Source organism: Lissotriton vulgaris, chromosome 1_1 (genome assembly GCF_964263255.1).
Source record: "Lissotriton vulgaris chromosome 1_1, aLisVul1.2, whole genome shotgun sequence".
NCBI classification, from domain to species: Eukaryota; Metazoa; Chordata; class Amphibia; order Caudata; family Salamandridae; genus Lissotriton; species Lissotriton vulgaris.
Genome location: NC_141685.1, coordinates 2,143,907,610 through 2,143,931,856, shown reverse-complemented (window position 1 = coordinate 2,143,931,856; position 24,247 = coordinate 2,143,907,610). Strand labels below are relative to the sequence as shown.

The 24,247-nt window shown below is 44.0% G+C and overlaps 1 protein-coding gene across 1 annotated transcript in view; it reads left to right on the top strand.

The window, feature by feature from the left end:
* The window catches only part of EFCAB6 (EF-hand calcium binding domain 6), an 846,383-nt gene that overhangs the window by 20,083 nt on the left and 802,053 nt on the right, over window positions 1–24,247 (top strand). The window contains exons 2-4 of the mRNA XM_086922295.1: window positions 1,299–1,446; window positions 11,496–11,716; window positions 14,882–14,982. Coding sequence (XP_086778421.1) covers window positions 1,305–1,446; window positions 11,496–11,716; window positions 14,882–14,982 — 464 coding nt within the window. The 5' untranslated portion in view covers window positions 1,299–1,304. The remainder of the gene's footprint in view (window positions 1–1,298; window positions 1,447–11,495; window positions 11,717–14,881; window positions 14,983–24,247) is intronic.

The window sequence follows — 24,247 nt, the reverse complement described above, 5'->3', positions numbered from 1 at the left end:
AATGAGCAGCAGGTGGGTGTAACCTAGGGATTGGTTGGGAGATAATTCATTTTTGAAAATGCAAGCAGTATAGGGAAGAATAGGGAAATCAATGAATGAGCTGGCAGGGACGGGACAACAACACAGATAGCGCAGAGTGCGTGATTTGAGTATGGACACATTCAATGATGGATAGATTAAGAAACCGCATGTACTCCCATGGAGTACTGAGCATACAAGTAAACTGTAATTCTTGGGATGTAAGGTGTGAAAGGATACAAGTCACTCATTAAAAAGAATGGTACAGCTATGTTTCGGGGAAAGGACAGATATAAGAAGGGGGAATAAAGCCATCTAACAAGAAGCAAGCACATGACAGAAAATCAAAGCCAATCAGTGGTAAGCCATAGGCTGACCCTAAGCCTAATGTAAGTATTGGTATTGTCCACAATAGGTGGGCCCTAGTATAGTTAAAGATGTTAAACATTTTACCCCCCAGTGCAGCAGGCAAAAGCCTCACTATCTGAGGAATACAAAAAGTTATGGGTAGAATGCTTGAATTTATCTGGGCCGCTGATAATTACTTTGGGCTACATCCCAGTTAATAATTATGTGTCCACCCTTGCACCTTAGACAAGACCCAGTTGTATGAAAATAAGTCTCAGTCTTTCTCGAATAGAAACAGTCCAGCCCCAGCTGCCAGGTCTGGTCCTTTCTGAACAGGAACATAAACAAACCTCATACTGGTATCAGCCTATTTATGCTTCTTCAGCAGGGTTCATCTTCTGTTCAGTGACACAGTGAGTACAGGACCCATGCCTGCATTATCAGATGCCCTTATGGCATTACACTCAGAAATACCAAAAGGTGATGAGTGGAGTACTTAAATTAATCTCAGCCATTGGGAACTACTCAGGGCTGCATCTTTGTCAGTATTGTTGTCTACAATGCCAGACAGCATCCAGGCATATGTAAAGCAGCTTGGTCCTGCTCTAATAGTAACAGTCTGGATCCAACTGCCAAAATATGTCTGAGGTTCATCCTATGGGGCTTGTTATTACATGGCCTATTTTCTTGTTGCAGTAAAAGTTATGGAATCCTACATATCGATGGCAGGACAATTTTATTTATAAAGTATTATTATAATGGGAGCTTTTGGGAGACATCTGGGAATATTGAATGCGTATTTTGTCCCAATTCGCTATTATAAACAATTGCATGCTTAAAATGTAACTATTGTTATTTCTTACTGTGAATTAACTTTACCTTTACAATTGTGTAGCATGTAAAATGAGATGTTGTTTCGGTTCTCATTGTAGAGATACATGATGAGTGTTCTGAGTGCCTCCAATCTACATACATTACGCCCTCATTCACGTGGGATTACTTTTGCTGTAAGACCTCCATCTGCAACAAACAGAACATTATCACGGAGCAGTCATTCATCCACAGTGAAATCATCTTCAAGTAAGTCTTTAATTAAGACCATAGGTTACGAAAATGACAGAAGAAAGAAAGAAAATCTGAATTTACATTCTGATGTAGCATTATGGCTTGATGGTTGCTCTAGGATATATATTTCCTTCAAACAGAGATCATCCAGACCAAAAGATTGGATCGTTCAATGACTTGCTGATTACTACCACGGATATTGAAGAACTCCTCCCAGGATTGAACTGGGATGGGTGTTAGGTTTAAGTTGCTGAGAAACCTCCACTGTTGGAGGTTTTCTGGAGTAGACACTAGGAGACAGATAAAGTTCCGAAGGGAGACTTTCAAGTTAGGTTGAGTTTCATGATCATATTGCTGAAGGGCTCTACCAGAAGTAGGTGGGATGACTCAGAGATGTTGAAGATAAAATTCAAAGACAGTTGTGGCAAGAAATGGACTCTTGAAGAACTACTGAAAGTAGAAAAGAGTAGTGCAGAAAGAACTGCCAGGTTTAATCTGCTGTGACAGTTACTCTAGAGCCAAACCATTTGAGCATTCTCCCCATCAGTCCTCACTCTATTCTGTAGAATATCCAGGAAGGTCTTGTGGCTGACAAAGTTGACAACTGCTGCCAAGTTGAGAAGGATGAAAAGGTAGGAGTTCCCATTGTCCAGCATACGCCAAGCATCGCCATTTATTTGGCACATGGCCGTTTATGTGCACAGTCAGATCAGAGCCAAGAATGTAAGTCATTGTGGAGTTCATTACCACCAATGAACTCTGTCATTTGAGTATCAAACTGCTTTCCATAAGCTTTGCTAGAAAAGTCAGAACAGTGATGGGTCGGGAGTTATTTAAATCCTCAAGATGAGCCACATATATTTTTGTTTTTCTAGAAGGGGTGATGATTAGTTTTAAAAGCGGTGTAGAATTCACATTGGTCAGCAGAGTTAGTGATGAGATTCATCTAGTGGGGAACAAGCTGTGAACTTAGGTCCTTTTTGAAGAACGTGGGGGTGCGATCAGATAGGTAGCTTTATGGTTTACATTTTGGAAATACTGATGATAATTTCTCTCTGACATATCTCCTAAAACATGGACACGTTTATAGGCATTTCTCTGCAGCAAATAGGCCACATTTCTCACGTTTGGTATTGGAGTCAGTGAGAACAAAAGCTGGTGGAGGAATGCTTTTCTGTTTAACTATGTTAAAGATAGACTCTTCTTTCACATAAGGTAATCTTGGCACTACAAAGGTTGGTTAGAGATCGGGTTTAACACTAGACCTCAAACTGTCATATGGAGTGTTCTAGAGAGATTTTAGGAAAGTACATGACCCACATCTGAGAGCTGGAAAAAGAAGGTGGGTATGCTGATTGCTGACTGATAAAAAAAAGTGTGTGTGTGTGTGTATATATATATATATATATATTCAACAAAAGTTGGTTCAGGTCTCCTTCCGTATTGGGCGCTTCCTGCAGGTGCGTGGCTTCATGCGGTGGAACCAAACCGCTTAATATATCTAACTGAGTCTCCCAAAGAATACAGGATCCCCCGGAAAACAAATGAAGCCGCCACTCCAGCCACTCGGTTGTGATCAAGTTAGTGGGGAGCTAACGAAACGCGTTGGTTTTTTGTGCTGTGAATAATGCTGCAATGGATTTAAGAATAAATTAAGTTGTCTCACACGAAATTCGAGTGGCTGGAGTGGCGGCTTCATTTGTTTTCCGGGGGATCCTGTATTCTTTGGGAGACTCAGTTTGATATATATATATATATATAAATATATATATCCAAAGAACACCTCTCCAACAAAGAAGCTTGAGGACACAGCGGGGAGATTGTCGGGAGTTCTTTATTCAGCAGCTTTTGTGGCATAATGCATTTCTGCTCGCATGAGCCTTCCTCAGATGCCGTAGCTAAAAACAAGGTGAGTCCAACTTCCTTATTGTACTCCTAGGCCCCTCCCATTATTGCGAGGTCAGCAGGCTCCTCTGATTGTGTTGCAGCTGTAGTCTATTGTTCCGAACTACAGTTCCCAAAATTCACCTCTCCAGTGAGACCCTGTGCGGAGCTGCGGTGATGTCCTCCAATGGACGCTGAATTGCCAGTCAAGGGGGGAAGTTTGATGATGCGGCCAAACCCCAACGCTTGAATCGAGAACTCCCTCGAGTCCCCAACGTTCTGCTCCCGAATATATCCAATTTAATGTTAGTGGGTTCCGTGATCTTGTAATCAAAGAAGCCTTGGGGATTTAAACTTGCCTTCTGATTACATCTTGTTTCAGCAGGAAGTGCTCAATTTACTGAGCCATCCTGATTGCTTCTGACTGATCAAATGTGTTCTAGATAATCCTGATTTGGGCAGAAACCTCAGTGTCCACCCCAATTGGGATTATGAGAAGTGTGGTAAAACCTGCTCCTTTGGGTTATTCCGAACACCTACTTAGCCAGTTTTCAATAGATGGAATTTATCTTGGGAGAACATTCACGGATTAATGGGAAACTATAGGCATCAGTGGGCATACACTGATTCCCGTTGTTATTCCTCATTCCAAGTTTAAAAAGTTGTAATGGTGAGATGAAAATGCATCTGGTAATTACAGTAACCCACGTGTTAGACCTGGCACCTTGGCGTGGGTCTCCCTTCCATTTTTGTTGTTGCCTCATGTGTTTTAGGTGGTGAAAGATGCTTTGGGCACTGTGCCACTGCTGTCCAGTGCCACAGTGCAAGTGCTCCCTGTTATAAATTAATGTATGGATTAGTGATTCCATGATTGGCTGATTTGGTTTATTGGTCAGACCCTAGTACAGTGCACTGAGTGTGCCCAGGGCTTGTAAACCAAATGCTGCTAGTGGGCTTGCAGCACTGGTTGTGCCACCCACAGAAGCAGCCTGTAAAAGTGTGTCTCAGGTCTGCCATTGCAGAGCCTGTGTGCAGTATGGTTTGTGCCATGTTGACTGGGCACGTGCACCCACTTGCCAGTCCCTAAAAATTCCCCTTTCTTCATATCAGACACTCCTATGGTAGGCCCAAGGGCAGGGTGCATTGTAAGTATAAGGTAGGACAAGCCCGATGTGTGTGGCATGTCCTAATAGTGAATTACAGCCTGCCTCTGCTAGGTTGTGTATTCCTTGTGAAGTTTGAGTGACAGTGGCTGGGGGATTCCAGGAGACAGGGTGAGTCAGCCCAGTGGGGAATAGAGAGATCTGCATCTAGATGGGAGGGAGGAGTTGCACCTGGGACCTGAATAGGACTGTGCCTGCCCTCCACAATGCTGGCTCCACCTCCAGTGGTGCGTCTGAATTCTCTGTCCTGCACTGTGAAAGGAAAGAAGGAGTCATGTCAACAGAGTGCTCCAGGACTGACCAGGACTGGTTTGGACTAGGCAACTGCCTCTCTGCCTTCAGAGAACAAAGAGAAACTGTGTATAAAAGAGGGGACCCAAACTTTAGAGAATTAGATCACTTTGGACAACAAGAAGAAACCTGAGGAGTGGAACCAGTGAGACTGATGAGAGATTATCCCTAAGCTGAAGTGCTGCTTGGGGGATTGGCCTGCAGTGGTTGCCTGACTGCCAAAGAAAGGAGAGAGGAACTTTGTGTACTTTATTTCAACTTGTAAGGATCTCCAAGGGCTTGAGAAAAGAGCTTGCCTCCTACTGAAGTCTCAGGACAACAGACTTCACCCACCAGCTCCCCAAGAGTTTTTTGGAAGTGCCTGCAGTTGTGCTGGACTTTCTGAGGAACTGCGTGTCGCAAGGAGCTGGAAGCACGACTCAAGAACAGGAAGCGTGTAACTGAACTGCTGCTTCACAACACGAAGCGAATCGCATAGCCGGAGAAGAGGATCGACATCGCCGGAGATGCCGCTGCATCACCGGGAAGCATGTCGCAGAAGAATTGTTGAGTCATCGCAGGGCCATCGAAGCACCTCGCATCACCGAAGAAGTGGATCGACAGACGACAGACGCCACCGCATCACCAGGAAGCATATTGCATCAAGAAGAAAGTGCCATCCTTGTTTCCTTGCACCAGATCATCAACGCATCTCCGTTCTTGCAACTCTTTCGTTGTCTTGCGTTACGCATCTTAAGGTACATTGAACTGAGTGTCGCATTTACCCACTTAAGAGAACTAAGCTAATTCTACCACTTTAAGTACAGTATTGTAGATTTTTGTTGTTTATGGTCTTGTGTTAACCTCATCTATGCTCATGACGAGCTGAGGCACAGTGCAGCTGCACTCATGACGAGCTGAGCTCGTCACAGCTGTTGGAACGTTGCACGCGGGGATAATTACCCCGCTGTGCTGAACGTTCGAAAAACGTGTGTGGTTGTGACGAGAGTGCAGCTGCACTGTGCCTCATGACGAGCCGAGCTCGTCACAAGCACAGCGGCGCCGCGTGCCGCCTATCTCCCCCCGCACAGCGGGGGGAAACACCCGCAGTGAAGGGGTAAAATCTATATAAAAGATACTTATTTTTAATATACAACTTGTGTGGTGTCCATCTGTAGTAGTGTCACTTGATTAATGTATGTGTTTACAAATGCTTTACACACTGCCTCTGAGATAAGCCTGTCTGCTTGTGCCAAGGTACCAAGGGGGTGAGCAGGGGTTATTTTAGGAGTGTACCCCCTTACCCTAACCAGACGCAAAGGTCCCTATTTGGTCAAAGGTACCTACCTCTGCCAACTAGAGACCCCCAAATCTAACATTGGTGGTCAGCGGTGAGAGTTCTGGACTTGCATTTGTGACTCATATACAGTGATTGGTGAACACTTATAGTGAGTGCAGACCATGGAGAAAGCAGCATCCATAGCATCTGTTGATTGTGATTGGGAAGAGGAGAGACTAGAATGCTACACCGTTAACCAGCTCAAGCACTTCTGCAGGAGGTTCAGAGGTTCAAAGTTTCCATGACCGGTATCTCCAGAAAAGAGGAGTCCCAAAAGGCGCTGAGGGCTTGGTTTGAAGCAAGGAGCACCCCTGAGCATGTGGATGGGGCAGAGAATGCAGATGAGCGGTATGAGGGGTCATTGGGTCCAGGAGGGAGGAGAGCAGTTTCCCTCACAGGTATCAGTGTCTCTGCCAAGAGCCTATCCCCAGAGGAGCTGGCGGACAGGAGGAAAACAGGATGCATGAGATGGAGTTTACCAAGTTCAAACTAAAAGACCAGATAGATTTTGAGTTGCAAACTAGGAAATTAGCCGTAGAGGAAAAGAGGATGCAGTTTGAACATGAAACCGCTAAATCTAACACCACCATATTGTTTTTTGTGGTTGTTGTGTTACCAGAGCACTTTTCCCACATACATCTATGGTCCTAAGAGTAGCCAGTCCTACTGTTTAACAGAAAACAGGGCAGCAGCAGAAACGATATGAACCTCAAAACTGCCTTAACCTTTTAAACTACATTAAATCCACACAAAGATGTGCCTAGCAGTACACTCAGAATCTTATGGACCTTGGATTGCAGTTTTCATGTACTGGGCATTTTAATGTCTACTTTCAGAAATTGGGACTTAGGGGCGCTGTAGCAGTGGCCACTGGAGGAGAGCCAGACACTTCTCAGAGTATCTTTTAGGGTCCACAGCTGTGTTGGAGTCCTGATCCTCCTGTCCTTCTTGTTTATTGTAGGGACCACCACATCCCACACATTCAGGGTCTGGAGGAACATGGGGCATCCTTTAGTCATCAGATCCCACAGAAACACCGCATTTGTTTCAGCTGCATATGATATTCTTTGCATCTCAATTCTTGTCCTTGTCATATCTTGAATCCGGCATTAAAGGTAAAATACTCCATACACAGGCTGAGTGGCACTAACCGCTCCAAAATACTGACCCGAGGTCTGATTCAAAACATGAAGGGCATGTCAAGCAAAAAATGGCTGAAGGTTGCTGCTGACCCAAATAACCTTTTCACATGTTTATTCTTCTTCGTGACATAAGCTTTGACATGCATATAGAGCTGTTTAAGTCAGACTAAAAAACGTACGTGTTGTAGGATTAAATGTAGGCGTTAAAATAGCTGTAGAGACTGAGATAGGTATAGAAGTAGTGGTAATAGTGGACGTAGGTGTAGGTATGGAAGTATTGGTAGATGAGGTAAGTGTAGGTATCAAAATATCAGTTGGTGCTGCTGTAGGTATACAGGTAAGTTATAAGTACATGTATGGATATAGGAGTAGAAGTAGAGGGACAGCTATAGACATCAGTTGCTGGTTGAGCTAAATTGTTTGAACAAGTATCCATCTTTATTGTTTTCTTTAATACTTCTGGTCAGATATCATAAAAATGCAGCATTTGCCACTTTTTTTTATTGGAGGAGAACCTTCAAACCAATAGAAATATTGATTTCATTTCTATCTAGTTTTGGTTAGCCCACCATTTTCCAGAGTTGATTATACTTTGGTTTAAAAAAACATAAAAATCTAATATACACAATACAGTTATTTCTGACACAAGCTATTACAAATTATTTTATTCATACATTACAGAAAAAGTTAAATTATCACATTAATAATTTGATAATTATTACATAACAAAGTTTAAGAAACCAGTTTCATATACATACTCTTCCCAAGCTAGACGCAGACACTTATCCAACCAGCATATATGTAGTTGGGATCTCATCTGTGTTAGTCAGGTTCCCTACCTTCCCAATAATTTGATCCTTAATTGCAACCTTACTGCAGCCATCAGGGATCAGCAATCTACTCATTCTCGCTTCCCCTATGATTCTAAAAGTTACTAAATGAACCTGTGCTGAACCCTCTGGTAGCTTGGCACAAAAGCATTCAGGCTAAACTTAGAGGCAATGTGTACAATTTGTGTGGAGTACACAAACAGCAATAAAGTGAAAACACAATACAATTAAACATCATTTTAGAAAAATAGAGGTAAAATTAATAAATGATTTTAAACCAAAACGTCAAAAATCTAATTAGTAGACCCTGGCATATGCAATTTTAGAGATTTAGGTAATAATAGTGTTTAAGAGCACAATGTGCCAACTGTGGTTATCTGATCGCACTGGACCAGGGCAGTTAAGGCTGACAGCAGTGGAGTGCGGTCGGACACAGGGACCAGGCTAGACCCACTGACAACTGTATCCAATGTCCTTGATGTGAGGCAGTGCTCCGCTGTGGCTCCAAGGTGTTATTCAGGATCTGCGTCAAGTTGCTTTGGGATGCGTCAGTTCTGATAAGGAGCTGCTAAGGCAGCATTGGGTTGTGCCACACCGCATCAGTTCTGATGGGGTCTGCAGCTGAGCTGGCAGAACACCTTTATCCGCACTTGAAAGGGTCCAGAACTGGGGTGGCACCACTTGGGGTGTTAGGACTCTCAGTAGGCAGACTCCAGATGCAGGGGTCAAGGGTGTTGGAGCTCTGGAGTCACTCTGGAGGTCCTTGGTCCAAGGTGCAGGTCCAGTCCGTCTTCATCAGGCAGCAGGGCAGCAGGGCAGCAGAGCAGTCCTTATTCCTGGCAGAGCAGCAAATCAGCTGGGCAGTCCTTGCAGCAGAGCAGCAGGGCAACAGCAGTCCTGAGTATTCCACAGGTCCAGAAGTAATCTGAAGAGTGGGTCTGAGGGTACAATATTTATTCCTGGTGCCCACTTTGAAGTGGCAGAAGCTTCTGGAGCTTCCCCTCTACAGAGGTGTCTGGAATTTCCTTTTTTTGTGTGAGCTAAGCCAGTACCTTTGAAGTGCAAGTGTGTCTGTTCCCCTATCAAATCAGAGAGGGCCAATCCTGCTAACACCCAGACCATCTAGTGTGATGCTACCTTAGAGGAATATGCAAATGCGAACTGCCAACTATGCCTAGTTATGTGATCCAGGATTAGGCTGCAGGCACCAAATGGTCAGAAGAAGCAAATGGTAACTTTCTAAAAGTGTCATTTTCAGAATTGTGACTTAAAAGACGACTTTGCATTGTAAGAGAATTTTAAACTACAATTCCTCAGACACCAAACTTGACTTTAATATCTGCTTCCAATCAAAAGTTATCAAATGTAATAGTGTAAACCGATGTTATCCTACGGGAGAGGTAGGCTTCACAGTAGTCCTTACAGTAGTATGAGTTTTTCACTACAGAGACATGTAAAGCTTAAAAGTACAAGTCCAACCTTTTATTACCAATGCACCCTGCCCTGTGGGCTGTGTAGAGCCCACATTAGGGATGGCTTATACGTAATATAAAAGGTTTTTAGACATGGCAGTGGGGTTTACATTGCCAAGTCGAAATGTCTGTTTAAAACTGCTGGCAGGCCTGAGACATGTTTCAAAGGGATACCTAAGTGGGTGGCACAATAAGTGGTACAGGCCCACTAGTAGCATTTAATGTACAGGCCCTAGGTATATGGTATATTACTTCACTAGGGACTTATAAATACATTAAAATGCCAATTAGGTGTAAACCAATTTTACTTTGTTTGAGGGAGTGAGCACAAGCACTTTCACACTGGTCAGCAGTAGTAAAGTGCACAGTGTACTAAGGCCCACAAAAACAAATTGGAAAAAAATAGGAGGGGTGAAGGCAAAATGTTTGGGGGTAGCCCTGTGGAGAGTGCCAAGTCCAACACAAGCCCCCCTAAAAAAATTGTATCTTGTCCTTGGCCCTCCTTAGAGACCTGATAACATGTTTAACAGTGAATGTTATGCACTGACTGCATAATTCTAGGCAAAAAGACAAGCCACCAGAGCACGCCTGCCATTCATTGGTGCATGTTCTGCCATTACATCATTAAATGTACGCTATGTCCAATGGTGTGAGTAGCACACACAGCAGTGCAGTATTCCCTTATACACAAATAACTGACATAGCATGGGGTCAACCCTGCAGGCTTTCCTTCAGACTACGCACAGCCCAGGTAGTAGCAGTGCAAACTTCCCTCACACAAAAAATGTGAAACAGGCAGCAGCAACAGAAGCCTTGGATCTGGAGCAGTAGGTCAGTTGTGCAGTGCGACCACCACAGATGAGTCGGTTGTGTCGCCAGTGAGCATCCCGTGACTCTGGAGCTTCTGTCCCTTCCCCCTGCAACCGCAGTCCCTACTCAGGGGAACCTTGCTGCATTTGGTGTATTCTGGTGAGGGTATGGTTATTATGTTTCCACATATGTACATGAACCACCCCTCTATGAGTAGCGAGTAGGGTATCTAGGTCCTGAAGAAATGATATGATCTTTATGACACACAGGGCATGAAACATGTTAACCGTTATCCTTACTCATAACGCTTGACAAGACCATTATAATCTCTTTATCATAGTCTTAAAGTTTTAATTATGACATGGAACCCGCTAAATAAAGTCAATGCAGCTAGTTCCTATAGATATTTTTACATATATCCACCCACACTCTACTCACTCTTGTACATACACCACAGTTCCCATATACACCCACTTCATCTACAGCGAAGACCACAGGGAGAAGATTTCTGGCAAAGAGCCCCCCTGGGGGACCCAATGGGCATTGCAGAGCCGGCCCAACGAGGAGCTGCCCTATGATGAAGCATGACACCCCCTGGGATGTGTGAGGGCCCTTGCTCCTTATAGGAGCTATCCCCCCTCCCGTTTGGGTCTCCAACACAGTTTCCTCCTTTTTGTTAGGAACAGCACACTTCGTGTTTTAAACTAGATTTTAAATCAACAGCAGATGTTGTACACCTCTGTCCTCACAATTTTTCTATTCTTGAAACACATAGCTCGTAAGCACGGACAGGTGTATGCTTTCCACTTTGTGTATCAAGCGTTCAGAACTGGCATAAAACACATGAAGGTCTATTCATGGTTGCCTGCCATAAGCAGAATTGATGCCTGCTATCAAGGGGTTCAGTTGTGCTAGAGTTAAATGGAATGAGTAGAGAGCAGGTGTCTAGTACAAGCCCTGAATCTAAGGTGGCTTTGTCGTTTCAACTGAAGGTCAGTATGGATGTCTCACGGGTGAGTGTTTCACAGCTGTGCTCAGGTACGTTTGCTTTTTCTGCTGCGCTGAAGAAAGTTCACTGTTGTGTCACTTGTCCAGTATTTGCAGTGAAATTCTACGAAGAGAAATATCAATTACATGTAATATTTGTGTTACAGCTTCGTCCGTCCTTTCGGCTCCGGACCCCACCCTCACATTGTACGATATTGAACAAATCCTGTTTGAAAAAGCCGGCGAGAAAGAAGACGAATTGAGAAGCGCATTTAAAACTTTAGACGCTGATGAAAACTTCACAATCACAAGGGGAGAGTTCCAGAGAGTGGTAGACACCTTTCTGTTGCCTCTTACACAAGCCCAGTTCGACGCTTTCCTCTCAAAGGTAGTGTATATCGGGTGGGGGAGGGAGCAATTCATATTTTAAACAATACTGTACTGCGAATGTTTTTGTTATTATTTTAATCGCTAGTATTAGAATATTATTAGAGACCGGGTGCATTCCGACTGGTTTTCTGATCATAAGAGTGCTGAGGAATGTCTTCATTTGAGTTAAGCCCCTACATGAGTTTCTTAATGTCTAGGTCTCTTCGTATTTCAACGTGAATAACCTTGTGTTACTAAAGACAGCCAGGCTAAATTAAATGTGCATACGTTTCACCCAGTTTGTTGTGCAGTGTAGCCATACACAGTGTAGGAGAGTAGGGTCTGCAATCCTATGATCACCCAGATTTTTTGCTTTTGTTTCACTGGTTTACGACTTTCTCTGGCTGTGGGCCTGCTAATCAGACCCACAGCCTGGCTGTTCTCTTTCTAAATTACGATATGTACCCTAGGTGCATTTACCAATTGGTACTGGGCCACCTTATCAGACCCTGTAACTCAGGGCATAGGTGTACCCAGGGCCGCCATGGGCTGCAGCATGTATTATGCCACCCCTGGCTGGCCTCGTAAATTTGACACAACTGGCTGCACGACAGCTGGGGCGAAGACGTGTAACCACCCTTCGCTTTAGGTATAGTAGCTCTATATCTAACCATACAATGGACACCCGAGTTCCTATCAGTCACTCCTATGGCAGGCCTTAACAATCCTGAAGGCAGAGTGCGTGGGCTCGTGTGAGCTAGGTTCAGGCCCGAGCCGAGCCCGGCTGCAGCTTGCGGAATCAAGACCCAATAGCTGTTCCATGATAACGCGTACCATATCGGTAACTCCGGTATCGCGTTATCAAAGCATGTCGAGTAAGGTGTCATACGAATCGGGGTGCTGCCCTCTCACCAATTCTGGCGATGAGGTTAGCATCCCACCCTTCTAGAGGGACACGACATGTACGTAACTGTGAACCCCGGTTAAAGTCAACTGAAGCCTCAGCTCCACAAAATGGATGCTGCCACCACAGACACAAGTCTGACCTCCTGCTGCTGGGAGCCCTTCCAGCGAGGAGCACTTGGACAAAGGGTTTCCTGTCGAGGGCGCTGTTCGCACCGTCCCAGACAGGGTTTGTGTATTCTGGGTAGGTAGGGCTTTGGCGAGAGGGTGACTGCGGAGTGGCACCCCGGTGCTCACTACGCATCTGCCGGTTAGAACCAGTTCCAGGGGCGACAGCCCTGGCCTGGGGAAAGCCCGGCAGGGGAGAGGGGCGTAACTACCCCCCTTCCTGGTCCCACCCTTAGGGCAGGACCTAGTCATGTACCCACCCCTTTCTTTAGGATAAAGACCGGAGCGGGGACCCTTCCAAATTAGATCATCTTTTAATCAAGAATACTTTCTACGAAAGGACTTCAAGACTCTTCTCAAGATTTCTCCCTTGTGGCTAAGGAGCAGTCACCCTGCATCAGCGGGCACCAACTAAGAACTCTGCGGTTTGCTGCAAGTCCTTCCTCAAGGATCCGACGGCCCAGCTCGACGAGAACCGGCTTCCCTGGCACCTCTGACCTCTACCCACGTCATCAGCTCAGCTGTGATCTGTGGGTGCGACGAGACCTCGAGGGACCGGCCATCATCAGAACCTGCACGCTCTTAAAACCAGCACGACCATCGAGGTAACTCTCTGGTGAGTGCTCTGGGGTCCGAGAAGCCCCGACCCTGAGCCGCTCTAGCACCGAAGTGCAGTCTCCCAGCATCGCCACGATCTGCGTGGGGCCCTTCTGCTCGCTGCTCAGCACGTTGTCTGGTCACTCGCCGCTGGCTTGTGCCCTTCTGTGACGACATCCGAGAATCATCACTGCTGGTCTGGTTGCTCCAGACTGGCCCTTGCTTCCATCTTTGCGAGAAGCACCCCGGACCCCCCTGGTCCACTCAAGACGCCATCTTAGGCCCACCCCGTGGCCCTGAGATCTGCCAAGGCTTGTTGCCCCATCCTGGGCCCAGCGACGCCGACAGCATCATCCTTCGTGGGACAGCTCGCACCTCCACCGTGGTCGCCGACAACGCCTCCTGGTCCGTGAGGCTGCAGAGCCTAGCGTCGCCCACTCACCTAGTCGAGGTGACGGCCAACCGGTGCCTTCCTGGTACCCTCTGACTACTGGCTAGTAGTACGAACTTGGTCCCCTCTGCTTTCAGGTTTCATCAATCTCCGATCCAGGCTTGGATCTCTACGAACTATTCAGCACTGGTCGCCGGCCAGCAACTCCTTTCTTCCGGCTCCTGGCTCGTCAGCGAAGACCCCGACGCCTGTAAGACTTGTGCAGCCGCAGCCCTCGTGGCTAGGTAACTCGGCATTTCGGTGCCTGCATAGCCTCCTTACTCTAGGGTCCCGAGTCCCTCGCTTCCGACTTGCCTTATCGGGTTCGCCCGAGACCTTAACCTTTCCGTGTCCTCGGACACTTGTTTTAATTGTGCACTTGAAGTATTTGCCTAAGAGATTTGGTTTGTGCTTAGTACCCTGTCCTCATAAAGAGTACAGGGCTGTTGTGATTCTTAATAAATATACTGTTTATTTTTCATAACACTTGTGTGGTGTCCTTTCACTGGGTGTTCAAGGGGTACATGTGTGGTAAACAGCTGGCTTAACACGCCCTCTCGAGTCTTTAGCCTTAGACTGCTCGTATCCACGCTACTAGGATAGCTGGTCTATAGGTTGACTTACAACCAAACACCATAAGGGTCGTTGGAACGATACATAGCGGTCGCTAGAATAGCGAACGTTGCATATCGGGCCAACTTCTCACACACAGGACTTGTGAATTTCTAAGAAGAGCTCCATGAAAATAGTCAAAAATGTGACAGAAGTATTTTTTTCATATGCATGTCAAAAATGCAGTACAATAAAGTATTTTTCTCCTAAAGAAAGCTTTTCCGAGAACATTCAATTCAGAGCGGTCTGAAAGTAGCCTAGTGGAAAAATATATATATTTAAAAAGCTTTACAAACACATTTGTGACTTTCGAACACCATATACCTGTCATGTGTATCCCATACTGATGATATTCCTTGAACTGCATAGCTGCATTTGTAGTGTATTTTACTTGAATTTATAAAGTTTGATAGGCTAAGCAATCTTCAAAAGCAGTATGTTAAGCAATATGCACTCTTCATTCCCCACACTTAGATACCGGTCAACCGCAATGGTACCATCCCGTATCTTAGCTTCTTGGAGACATATTGTCCAGCTGGCAGGAATGTAAGGAGCGCCAACACTGTTAAGAGAAGGTAAGATTTCTACATACATTGAAAAGTTTGGTTCTTAACAAAGGTAGGTCTAACCTTCTGAAGTTTAACTTATGCAGGGAGGAATATTAGAGGGTTAAATCCTTTGATTGCTTTGGGGTCAAGTTTTCTGAGTATTCAAAATGAGTAGCCTCTTATCATAAGTGCAAAACATTGATGGTGAATAGTGCTGCCACATTATCAAGGTTTATTAAAACTCTAACTGACAGTTTCAGCTACAGTGAAAATACACCAACAACTCAAATCTAAGTAATTTTTTTATGGCGTCAAGTTGTGAGGACATGTCAATAAAAGTGATATATCTAGGGGAAAATGTATTCTTTAAAATTTCCTTATTTTATTCAATTGCACTCCAGTTATACTGTCCAACTTAAGATAACAGAATCTGATTTGAACCGTATACAGATACAGGTACTGATCTATCATATATTTTATTGGAGTTAGCAGCAGTTACCTCCTTTGCCACAACTAAAACACCTCCACGAGTTGTTCTACCAAAAATTTTTACATTAAAATATCAACCAGCAATATTATTGATTTAAACATGAACAAACCAAAAGGTGATGTGGAGAATGTTTGCAATTTTTCTAACCATCGGCAATCGCTTGGGGTAGCATCCCAGCCCACCATTCTTTTGGTCACCGTGCCCCCTCAGTTTGGCCACTGAACTGGTACACGAGCAACCCAGGTTCGGGCTCCCATCACCTTTTGTGTGTTTCATGTATCGCCCTAAGTGGCAAAGGTATGCCCAGACCTGACTCTCATGCTCTCTGTGTCACTGGAACCAAGCTGTACCCGGCTGATGAGGCCATGACTAGGGTGAAACCGGTCCTAGGTTGCTTGTGTTCCTGTTCAGGGTGGACCTGGCCTGGCAGTTCAGGCTGAACTGTTCCAGTAAGAAGCAGGGTCAAGACAGCTATCCATTTGGCTGGGTCCAAACTGATGTGGCAGGGTGAGGAAAAGAATGGTGAGTTGGGATGCTACCCCATACTATGGCTAGTGCTTAGACAAATTGCAAGCAGTCCTCACATCACATTTTGTGTGTTTCATAACTCATCTAAACAGAGGGGATAGTTTTTCGAACACTCGTTCAGAGAACTGACCATGCCCTCGTGGTTGTTGTCATTGATCACGCCTCAATACTTGTTTCTCATGTAGTTGTGACTTAAAATAAGCCACTGATCACTAACACACACTTTTGAAGTTCAGATGTACTGGGTGATACAAATATTCTTAGCAACATATGTTATTCCATAATACTGTCAGCATTTCACTATTTGGGACTGTTAGATTTGGGGGTCTCTAGTTGGCACAGATAGGTACTTGTGACAAATAGGGACCCTCTCCTCTAGTCAGGATAAGGGGATTTACACTCCCAAAATAACCCCTGCTCACCCCCTTGGTAGCTTGGCATGAGCAGAAGGGCTTTACTTCAGAGGCGTTGTAAACTAAGCAGTTGTGACTACATACAGTAACCCAGTGACAACACTACAAATGGACACCACACAGCTTTTATATAAAAAATAAGTAGACTTTATATGGAGTTACCACAAGACCATAAACGACAAAAATACACACTAGGATTACTTTAAGACGGTAGATTTAAGCTTAGTTCAGTTCAGTTCTTAGATGCAACACTGCGTCAATGTACCTTAAGTTGCGTTGCGCTTCCACGACAAGCAATGTCGCAGCAATGGGAAATGCGGCAAAGTTCAGATACAAACAAATAAAGACGTGAAGATCTTCCAGATATGGCCCGCTTCTTGGGGATGTGAGAAGTCCTCGGTTCGATGTGTGGACTGCAGCGGCGACACCCTTACGATGCGACGGCAACAGCTCCAGCGGCGACGCTCTTCTGCCACGATGCGTGAAGCTTCCGCTCGATGCGACAACTACAGCGGCGACATCCAAGATGCGCCAGCAGCAGCTCCGACGGCGGCGTGCTTCTCAGGGATGCGAGGTGCTCATGATCGAAAGCGTTGCAGTGCGACAGTCCCAGCGGCGACACCCTCCTTCGGAGTTGCGACGGCAGGCACAGCGACGGTGACACACTCAGACCTCGTTGCGAGATTCTTCTCCTGATGTGGTGCAGTGCGACAACTACAGCGGCGACACCCTCCTTCGGAGTTGCGAAGGCAACAGCAGTGATGGCGACAGGCTTCCTCTTAGTTGCAGCATGCTTCTCTCCGATGCGGTGCAGTGCGACAGTTCCAGCGGCGACACCCTCCTCCGGAGTTGCAACGGCAGGCACAGCGACGGCGACACGCTTCTCATTGAGTCGCCCTTCCAGCTCCTTGCGACACGCAGTTCCTCAGAAGGCCCAAAACAGTAGCAGGCACTTCCAAAATAACCCTGGGGAGCTGGGGGTTGACGTCTGTTGTCCCTGAGACTTCAGCAGGAGGCAAGCTCTTTTCCAAGCCCTTGGAGATCCTTCACAAGTTGAAAGCAACGTACACAAAGTTCCTTTTTCCTTCCTTTGGCAGTAAGGCAACCACTGCAAGCCAATCCCCCAAGCAGCACTTCAGCTTGGGAATAGTCGCTCCTCAGTTTCTTCAGGTTACTCTCCTCAGTAAAGGTTTCTTCTTGAAGTCCAATAGTGATCTAATTTCATGGGATCAGGGTCCCAATATTTATACCCCAAACTCCTTTGTTCTCTGAGGGGAGAGAGGCCTTTGCCCAGTCCAAACCAGTTCTGAAGCACTCTGTTTACCAAACTTCTCATATCCTTTCACAGTGCAGGGCAGGCACATCAGACGCCCCACATGAGGTGGAGCCAGCATTGTGGAAGGCAAGTACAGCCCTGGAGCACTTTGTTTACAGGACTCCTTCTCTTCTTTTATTGTGCAGGGCAGAGACATCAGCCGCTCCCCAGGGGGTGGAGCCAGCATTGTGGAAGGCAGGCACAGCGCTATTCAAGGTTCAGGTGCAACTCCTCCCTCCCATCTAGATGCAGATCTCTCTATTCACCACTGGGTGTCTCAGCCTGTCTCCTGGAATTCACCAGCCCTGTCACTCACAAAACCAGACATAGGAATACACTACCTAGCAGAGGCAGGTTCGAATGGGTAGACAAGCAAATACCTACTTTCTAAAAGTGGTATTTGCAAACACAGAATATTAAAATAAACTTTACTAAAAGATGTATTTTATTATTCTGAGTTCAGGCATACTAAACTCGAATTTCTACCATGTTCTCTGAGACAGTTAGGATTATAAAATGTAATAACTCTAACAGCCCATTCTGGCCTATGGAGAACAGGTAGCCTTGCAATAGTGAAAAACAAAAATGGCTGTAATTCACTATTAGGACATGCCACACACATCAGGGCTTGTCCTACCTTATACTTACAATGCACTCTGCCCTTGGGCCTACCATACGGGTGACTGATATGAAGAAAAGGGAAGGTTTAGGGACTGGAAAGTGGGTGCACTTGCCCAGTCAGCATGACAGTACCAGACTGCACGCAGGCTCTGCAATGGCAGACCTTAGACACATTTTACAAGGTTGCTTCTGTGGGTGGCACAACCAGTGCGGCAGGCCCACCAGCAGCATCTGGATTTACATGCCCTGGGCACACTCAGTGCACTAGACTAGGGTCTGACAAGTAAACCAAATAGCCAAACATGGAACCACTGATTAATACATCAATTTACAATAGGGAGCACTTGCACTGTGGCACTGGATAGCAGTGGCACAGTGCCCAAAGCATCTAACATCAGCAAACATACATGAGGCAACAACAAAAATGGAAGGGAGACCCACGCCAATGGTGCCAGGTCTAACAGGGGCATTTAATTTTGTTAATATAGCACACCAATATGTTTTTTATTAGTTATGTTTATTTAGGTTAAGACTTGAAAGGGGACAGAGTGAAGGGAACACTCGTACAGATCTATCTTTGCTGAGTAATATGATTCTCTGTCAGCTGTTGATACAAGGGCCCATGACTGTGACCAAAAACAACCCTGTCAAAAATGCTTAAACCAGCCCTTTGCCCCTCCTCTCTTCATGCAATCTATCTCTTTCCATACAACCATTCTCTCTTCTTCTCTCCTTTTTCCTTCTCAGATTGCTTTCTGTCTAACTTACCCCTCCTTCCCTCTCTTTCTCTCTCTCTCTCTCTTGAACCAGCCCCACGCCTGCTGCAATTGACCTTGGGGACCTGAGGAGGGTGCCGCATGAGGCACCAGAAGGGCCCTGGGCTTTCAAAACTGGTCTCTAGGAGCTACAGACAATCGAGGAAATGCCAGGTAGAATAAAAGTCCTGTCTGACTTTGGTTGATGCTGATTCACAGTGGTAGTCAGAGGATTTTCCCCATATTCAGTTTGTATAGGTACCTTGCTGTTTAATCTCTATGGTTAAAATCACTTGTTTATATGTAAAGGGCCTTAACTCACTTCTAAAAGATTGGTAGTCCCTTTTCAAGCAGCCACCCGGTATTATTTGCTTCCAGGAGATGAGTCTGAATGTAGGGATCAATTGAAAACCAAACGTAAACAATACTTGGAGGCATCCTACTCCTCTACTAACCCCAAGTTTAATGTAATTTTCATTCACAGGAACCATCACTGTACTATTGCAGACAGCAAAAGGGACACATAGAATAGGTTTTTGTTAGTAAAAGGTACACTGTAAACAGATTATGGACACAGAAGGGAAAGATAAAGGTTGACCATCTAAGCAAGCAAGAAACAATACAGACCACTCCCAGAATTTTGAATGTTGTAGCTTACCTCCTTCCCATCCATATATGATCACAAACTCAAATCCAGATTTCACCCAGTCATTTTAAAGTGGACTGTTTGGTACATGTATATAAAAAGTTTATTATTATAGCCTGACATAGCGGGCTATACTGACCAATAAAGGCCCGCTACAGCATTCGACTCGGGCCTTTAACAAGGGAGCGGGTCTTTTTTCAAATGTATTTTTTTTTTGAATAGTTCATACATCACAACATATATCCATAAATAGAACAAGAATTTATAATGGTACAATAAATATCCAAGAAGAACCACTTAACCTCCCCCCTGATGTCCTTTAAACCCCCACAAATGTAACGATTTCTCATATTTACAAAATGTATATGCTTATAGCTCTTCCTGATTAAGACATTTGGTATAAGAGCCTGAATGCAATCCATAGCAGCATTCTAAGCCCTTTATCTTCAACATTTTAGCCCGCCAATGTTCAAAATTAGGGAGTACCTCAGACTTCCACTTTTGTAAAATTAAGGATCCAGCCATCAAAGTAACCAAGAATAACTTCTTGTGTTTTTATCCCCTATCTGCGTAGAAGCTTATAGCAGTTGGGGGCCCGAGCCGAACCTTATGTGTCATATTTCCCAAACCATACTGCATTTTTACCTAAAAGAACGATTGGGAGACTTTCCTTCAAAAGATCAGGTGCCACCCTGGGAACAAAGATGGTCGAATCCACTTTGCCGCCTTCGTGGTTAATTCGACAAAAGTTTATTACACTTTTTGTGCATCTGCCCAGCAGTGAACTTTTTTAAGGCAGAAATTACTTTGCCCTGCCTTTTGGGCACTCAATATATGACCATGCTGTTCTGCAGTGCTGACATTACTAAACAGCAAATCAATTCAGCTCTCCTAAGTTCCTTCTACAAGTGAATAATATACTAACATCATCTCAGCCACCCCAGAAAAACAATGGCAGTGGTGGGGCAGGGAAACTCAAGCAAAGATCTTGCCAACTGCTTGCTGAACTGTGTGCTAATTCTTTACTATTCTTAAAAAAAAAATCCTCATTGTCAAATCCCACGGGTGCACCCACGCACAGATCACTCTATGGACTATTGTTTTTTAGACTATCGAGTGTTTTGCAATTTAGTGAAATTTTAACCATTAATCGCTTTTAACCCATAATGCTTTCTTACCAAGATGTTTTATTTAAATCGCAAGGATTTTAACTAATCTGCAAATATAAAATACTTCACTCCCCCATCCACATATTAACATCTGAGGATTACCCCCAATAGCATAGCTTGAACATCCAGAGCAAAATCAATATTCAATGTATGTGTACAGTATTTATTAATAGAGGCCCAATATCCCAAAATCTTTGGACAGTGACATATAATATGGTCAGAGCCGACTTTAGCACTCGTGGTGCCCTTTGTGACAATATTTGTTGGTGCACCCCAATGACCACCTCTACCATGGATTCCCTCATTACCACCATTTAACAGTGCTCATCAAGTCTATATAACGACTCTCACTCAGACTGATTTAGTTTTATATTGCCACTCAACCAGTGTAGGGTTTCAGTACACATTAAATCACCCACACAATGGCGCAGAGACAATCATACATGTTTAAATTAGTGTATAGGAATGTTACATAAGACAGAGGACTACAAGGTGTAGGAGTCACATATCATCTATACTGGTAGGCATTATAGGTTAAGAGCCCTTGGTCTGGAAAAGCACACATTCATAATTTAAAACATAACATCATTGTTAGGGGTTCTCTTTAATAATAAGAATTGATTCCTACCCAAATGAACCCTTTTTGCAAGTTTAGGATAGTGAAAGACAGGGCAAAAAGACATATAGCTCTAATATATATTTTAGAGTTTTCAAGCAGCTCTTTGATGACAGTTAATAGCTCACTATGCTATATTAGGATTTTAACTTATAAACTGCAAGTAACTAAAGGATCCCTTGTAACAGGCATATTAACACACTGCACTTCCTTACAATGAGTTACAACTTCCACTGGACAAACCTCCAAACTCTCTCCAGCAGGAACATTAGTCACTGACATGATCTTGACGTTTTTATTGATGGCTAAAAATTGCTGGAAGCAGGTGCTTTTAAAACAAAATATACTTACAAACAGGGCGCCCCCAGCCAAGTGAGTGCCTGGTGTGGTAACACTGATAGCACCGCCCTAGAGCCGGCCTTGAATATGGCACCTGCTACCTTTGACTTCTTGTCGACAGCTGAAACATTTTGCCTGTATCGGGGGGTTAATCCTTTGGAGAAAATCAGGTGTTCTATATAGTAGCCACTTCATATGAAAATGAATCCAGCAGAAGTCAGTGCCTTTTAACAGAGAAAAGTAAAATATGTTATTCTTATTCCAAGCTTCAGCTGAAATGAACAATCCCTCCCTTGACTGCCATTTCTGTCTGGCTTTATTAGACAAATCTCCCTCCTTATCCTTCCGAAATGTGGCTATCCAGTATCTGACAAATATACAAATTCTTGATTCAATCAGTTAGATTCAATTCTTTTAAGAAATAAATAATTCAAGTAAATGACCCATGAAGGAATGTCTTCCAGAACCTGATATCTGGTTCTACGTCTGGCCACTCTTTTCATATATCTATTCTTAAAAAATTCCAATATTCTAATACCCATTTGTCTTCCTTATGGGTAGCATTCCTATCCAAAATGGCATGTAAACCTTTAAAAATATCGGTAATCGAGTTGAGCCATTAAAACTGGTATAACTAAAATATTTAAATCATTGTTCCTTACATTTTAAAAGCCATTGAAAATGTTTATAGTGAACTTTTTTGGGGTGATTTGGTCAGAAGTAAGGAATCCTTAATTTTGTATTCCTGCATAATTAATCCTAAAAAAATAATTGTCAATTGGTTTACCAGGACCTAGGGGTTACAAATTCAAAATGAAAAATTGGCAAAATAATATTCTTTTATATTTAGCAGTGCAAGGCCTTCTTCTAGCACTGGCCTGTATAAAGTGCTCAGTGAAATCTGTGATGTTTTATTAGCCCAAATAAAAGTAGAAAACAGTTCCTCAATTTTCTTAGAAAACTTTATCTGTAGAAGACAAGTTAATGCAGCGAATAAGAAATTAAACAGAGGCAATACGGACATACGAATCAATGGGACCCGACTCATTTGAGATATCGGCAAACCAATCCACCTAGATACGAGTGCCTTAATCTCCTTATTAAGAGGTATATAGTTGAATGTAACTAACTCATCAACAACTTTTGTAGAGTAAATGCCCATATGTCTATTGGGCTTTGAATACACTAGAGTGCAAAGTTCTGGGGGTAAAGGGTCAGCCGTACAATTACATGTGAGAATCTCAGCTTTTAACCAATTTATTATGTAACCAACCACAGCCTGAAATTCCCGAAAGATGTCTGAAACCCTTTGTTTGTTGACCATATTGGGTTTTAAAAGCAATGCCACATCGTCCGCATATAACTTGATTTTTGTCATTCCCTCCGGGAGTTCTATGCACTCATCATTTCTAATAGCAATCAATAAATGTTCTATAAAAATTGCGAAAAGAATGGGTGAAAGAGGACACCCCTGTCTGGTACCCTGATTGATCTTACAGGTGCCGATATCGTCAGAGTTTATATTTAATCACGCTGTTGTCCCCTCTTACATCTTCAAATGTACAGTAAAATCGAACTTCTCAAGAATTAAAAAGAGGCTCTTCCAACAAACCATTTAGAAAGCCTCTTCGACTTCCAATAAAAGTACATGTGCTGGTATCTTTTTGACCAAAAAAATTGTATTCGTTGAGAGTTGCTTACACTGATCTCGATGGATAAGGGCTCCTACTTCTTTATTCATTTGGTTGGCCAATAACTTCATCACAATTTTATGGTCTGTATTCAGAAGACTAATAGGCTGATACAAATTAATGTTCCCTGGATTCTTGTCTTTTTCAAAAAGCTAACCACTTTGACAACGTTAAATGATGATAGAATTTTACCACTAAAACAAGAAGGTACTGTTCCTGTCGGAGATTAAAATGAAAAAGACTAGGTAAGATGAATGAAAACTGTCTAGGGGACAGTTTAGGGATCTTTTTAGGTCCTTAAGAAACGATCAATAAAGGGGAAACATGTCGATCTGACCGCACATGCACTTTAAAGTCCATTGAGCCCTTGTTTATAACTCTGCCAAGGGAACCATCATGTTAGAAACAGCTTGATATCCCTTAGATAGTTTTAATTCGTCTTACACCTCATTTTGCACCCACTCCCTCCTACACATTTCATGTCCTCACACAGACCTGCATTATTATGGCTAAAAACAAAAAAGATCTCTGATAAAGAGCCCTCTCGCGAGGCCCGTAGTGTATTGCAGCACCGGCGCTACATTGAGCATGCCCTATGATGAAGCATTTCATCAATTTGGATGTGTGAGGGCACTAAGAAATAATCATTAGGATTCCCTGGGATTCTTTAACTTGGTCTTTATCCTTTCAATTTCCGACAGGCACAGTA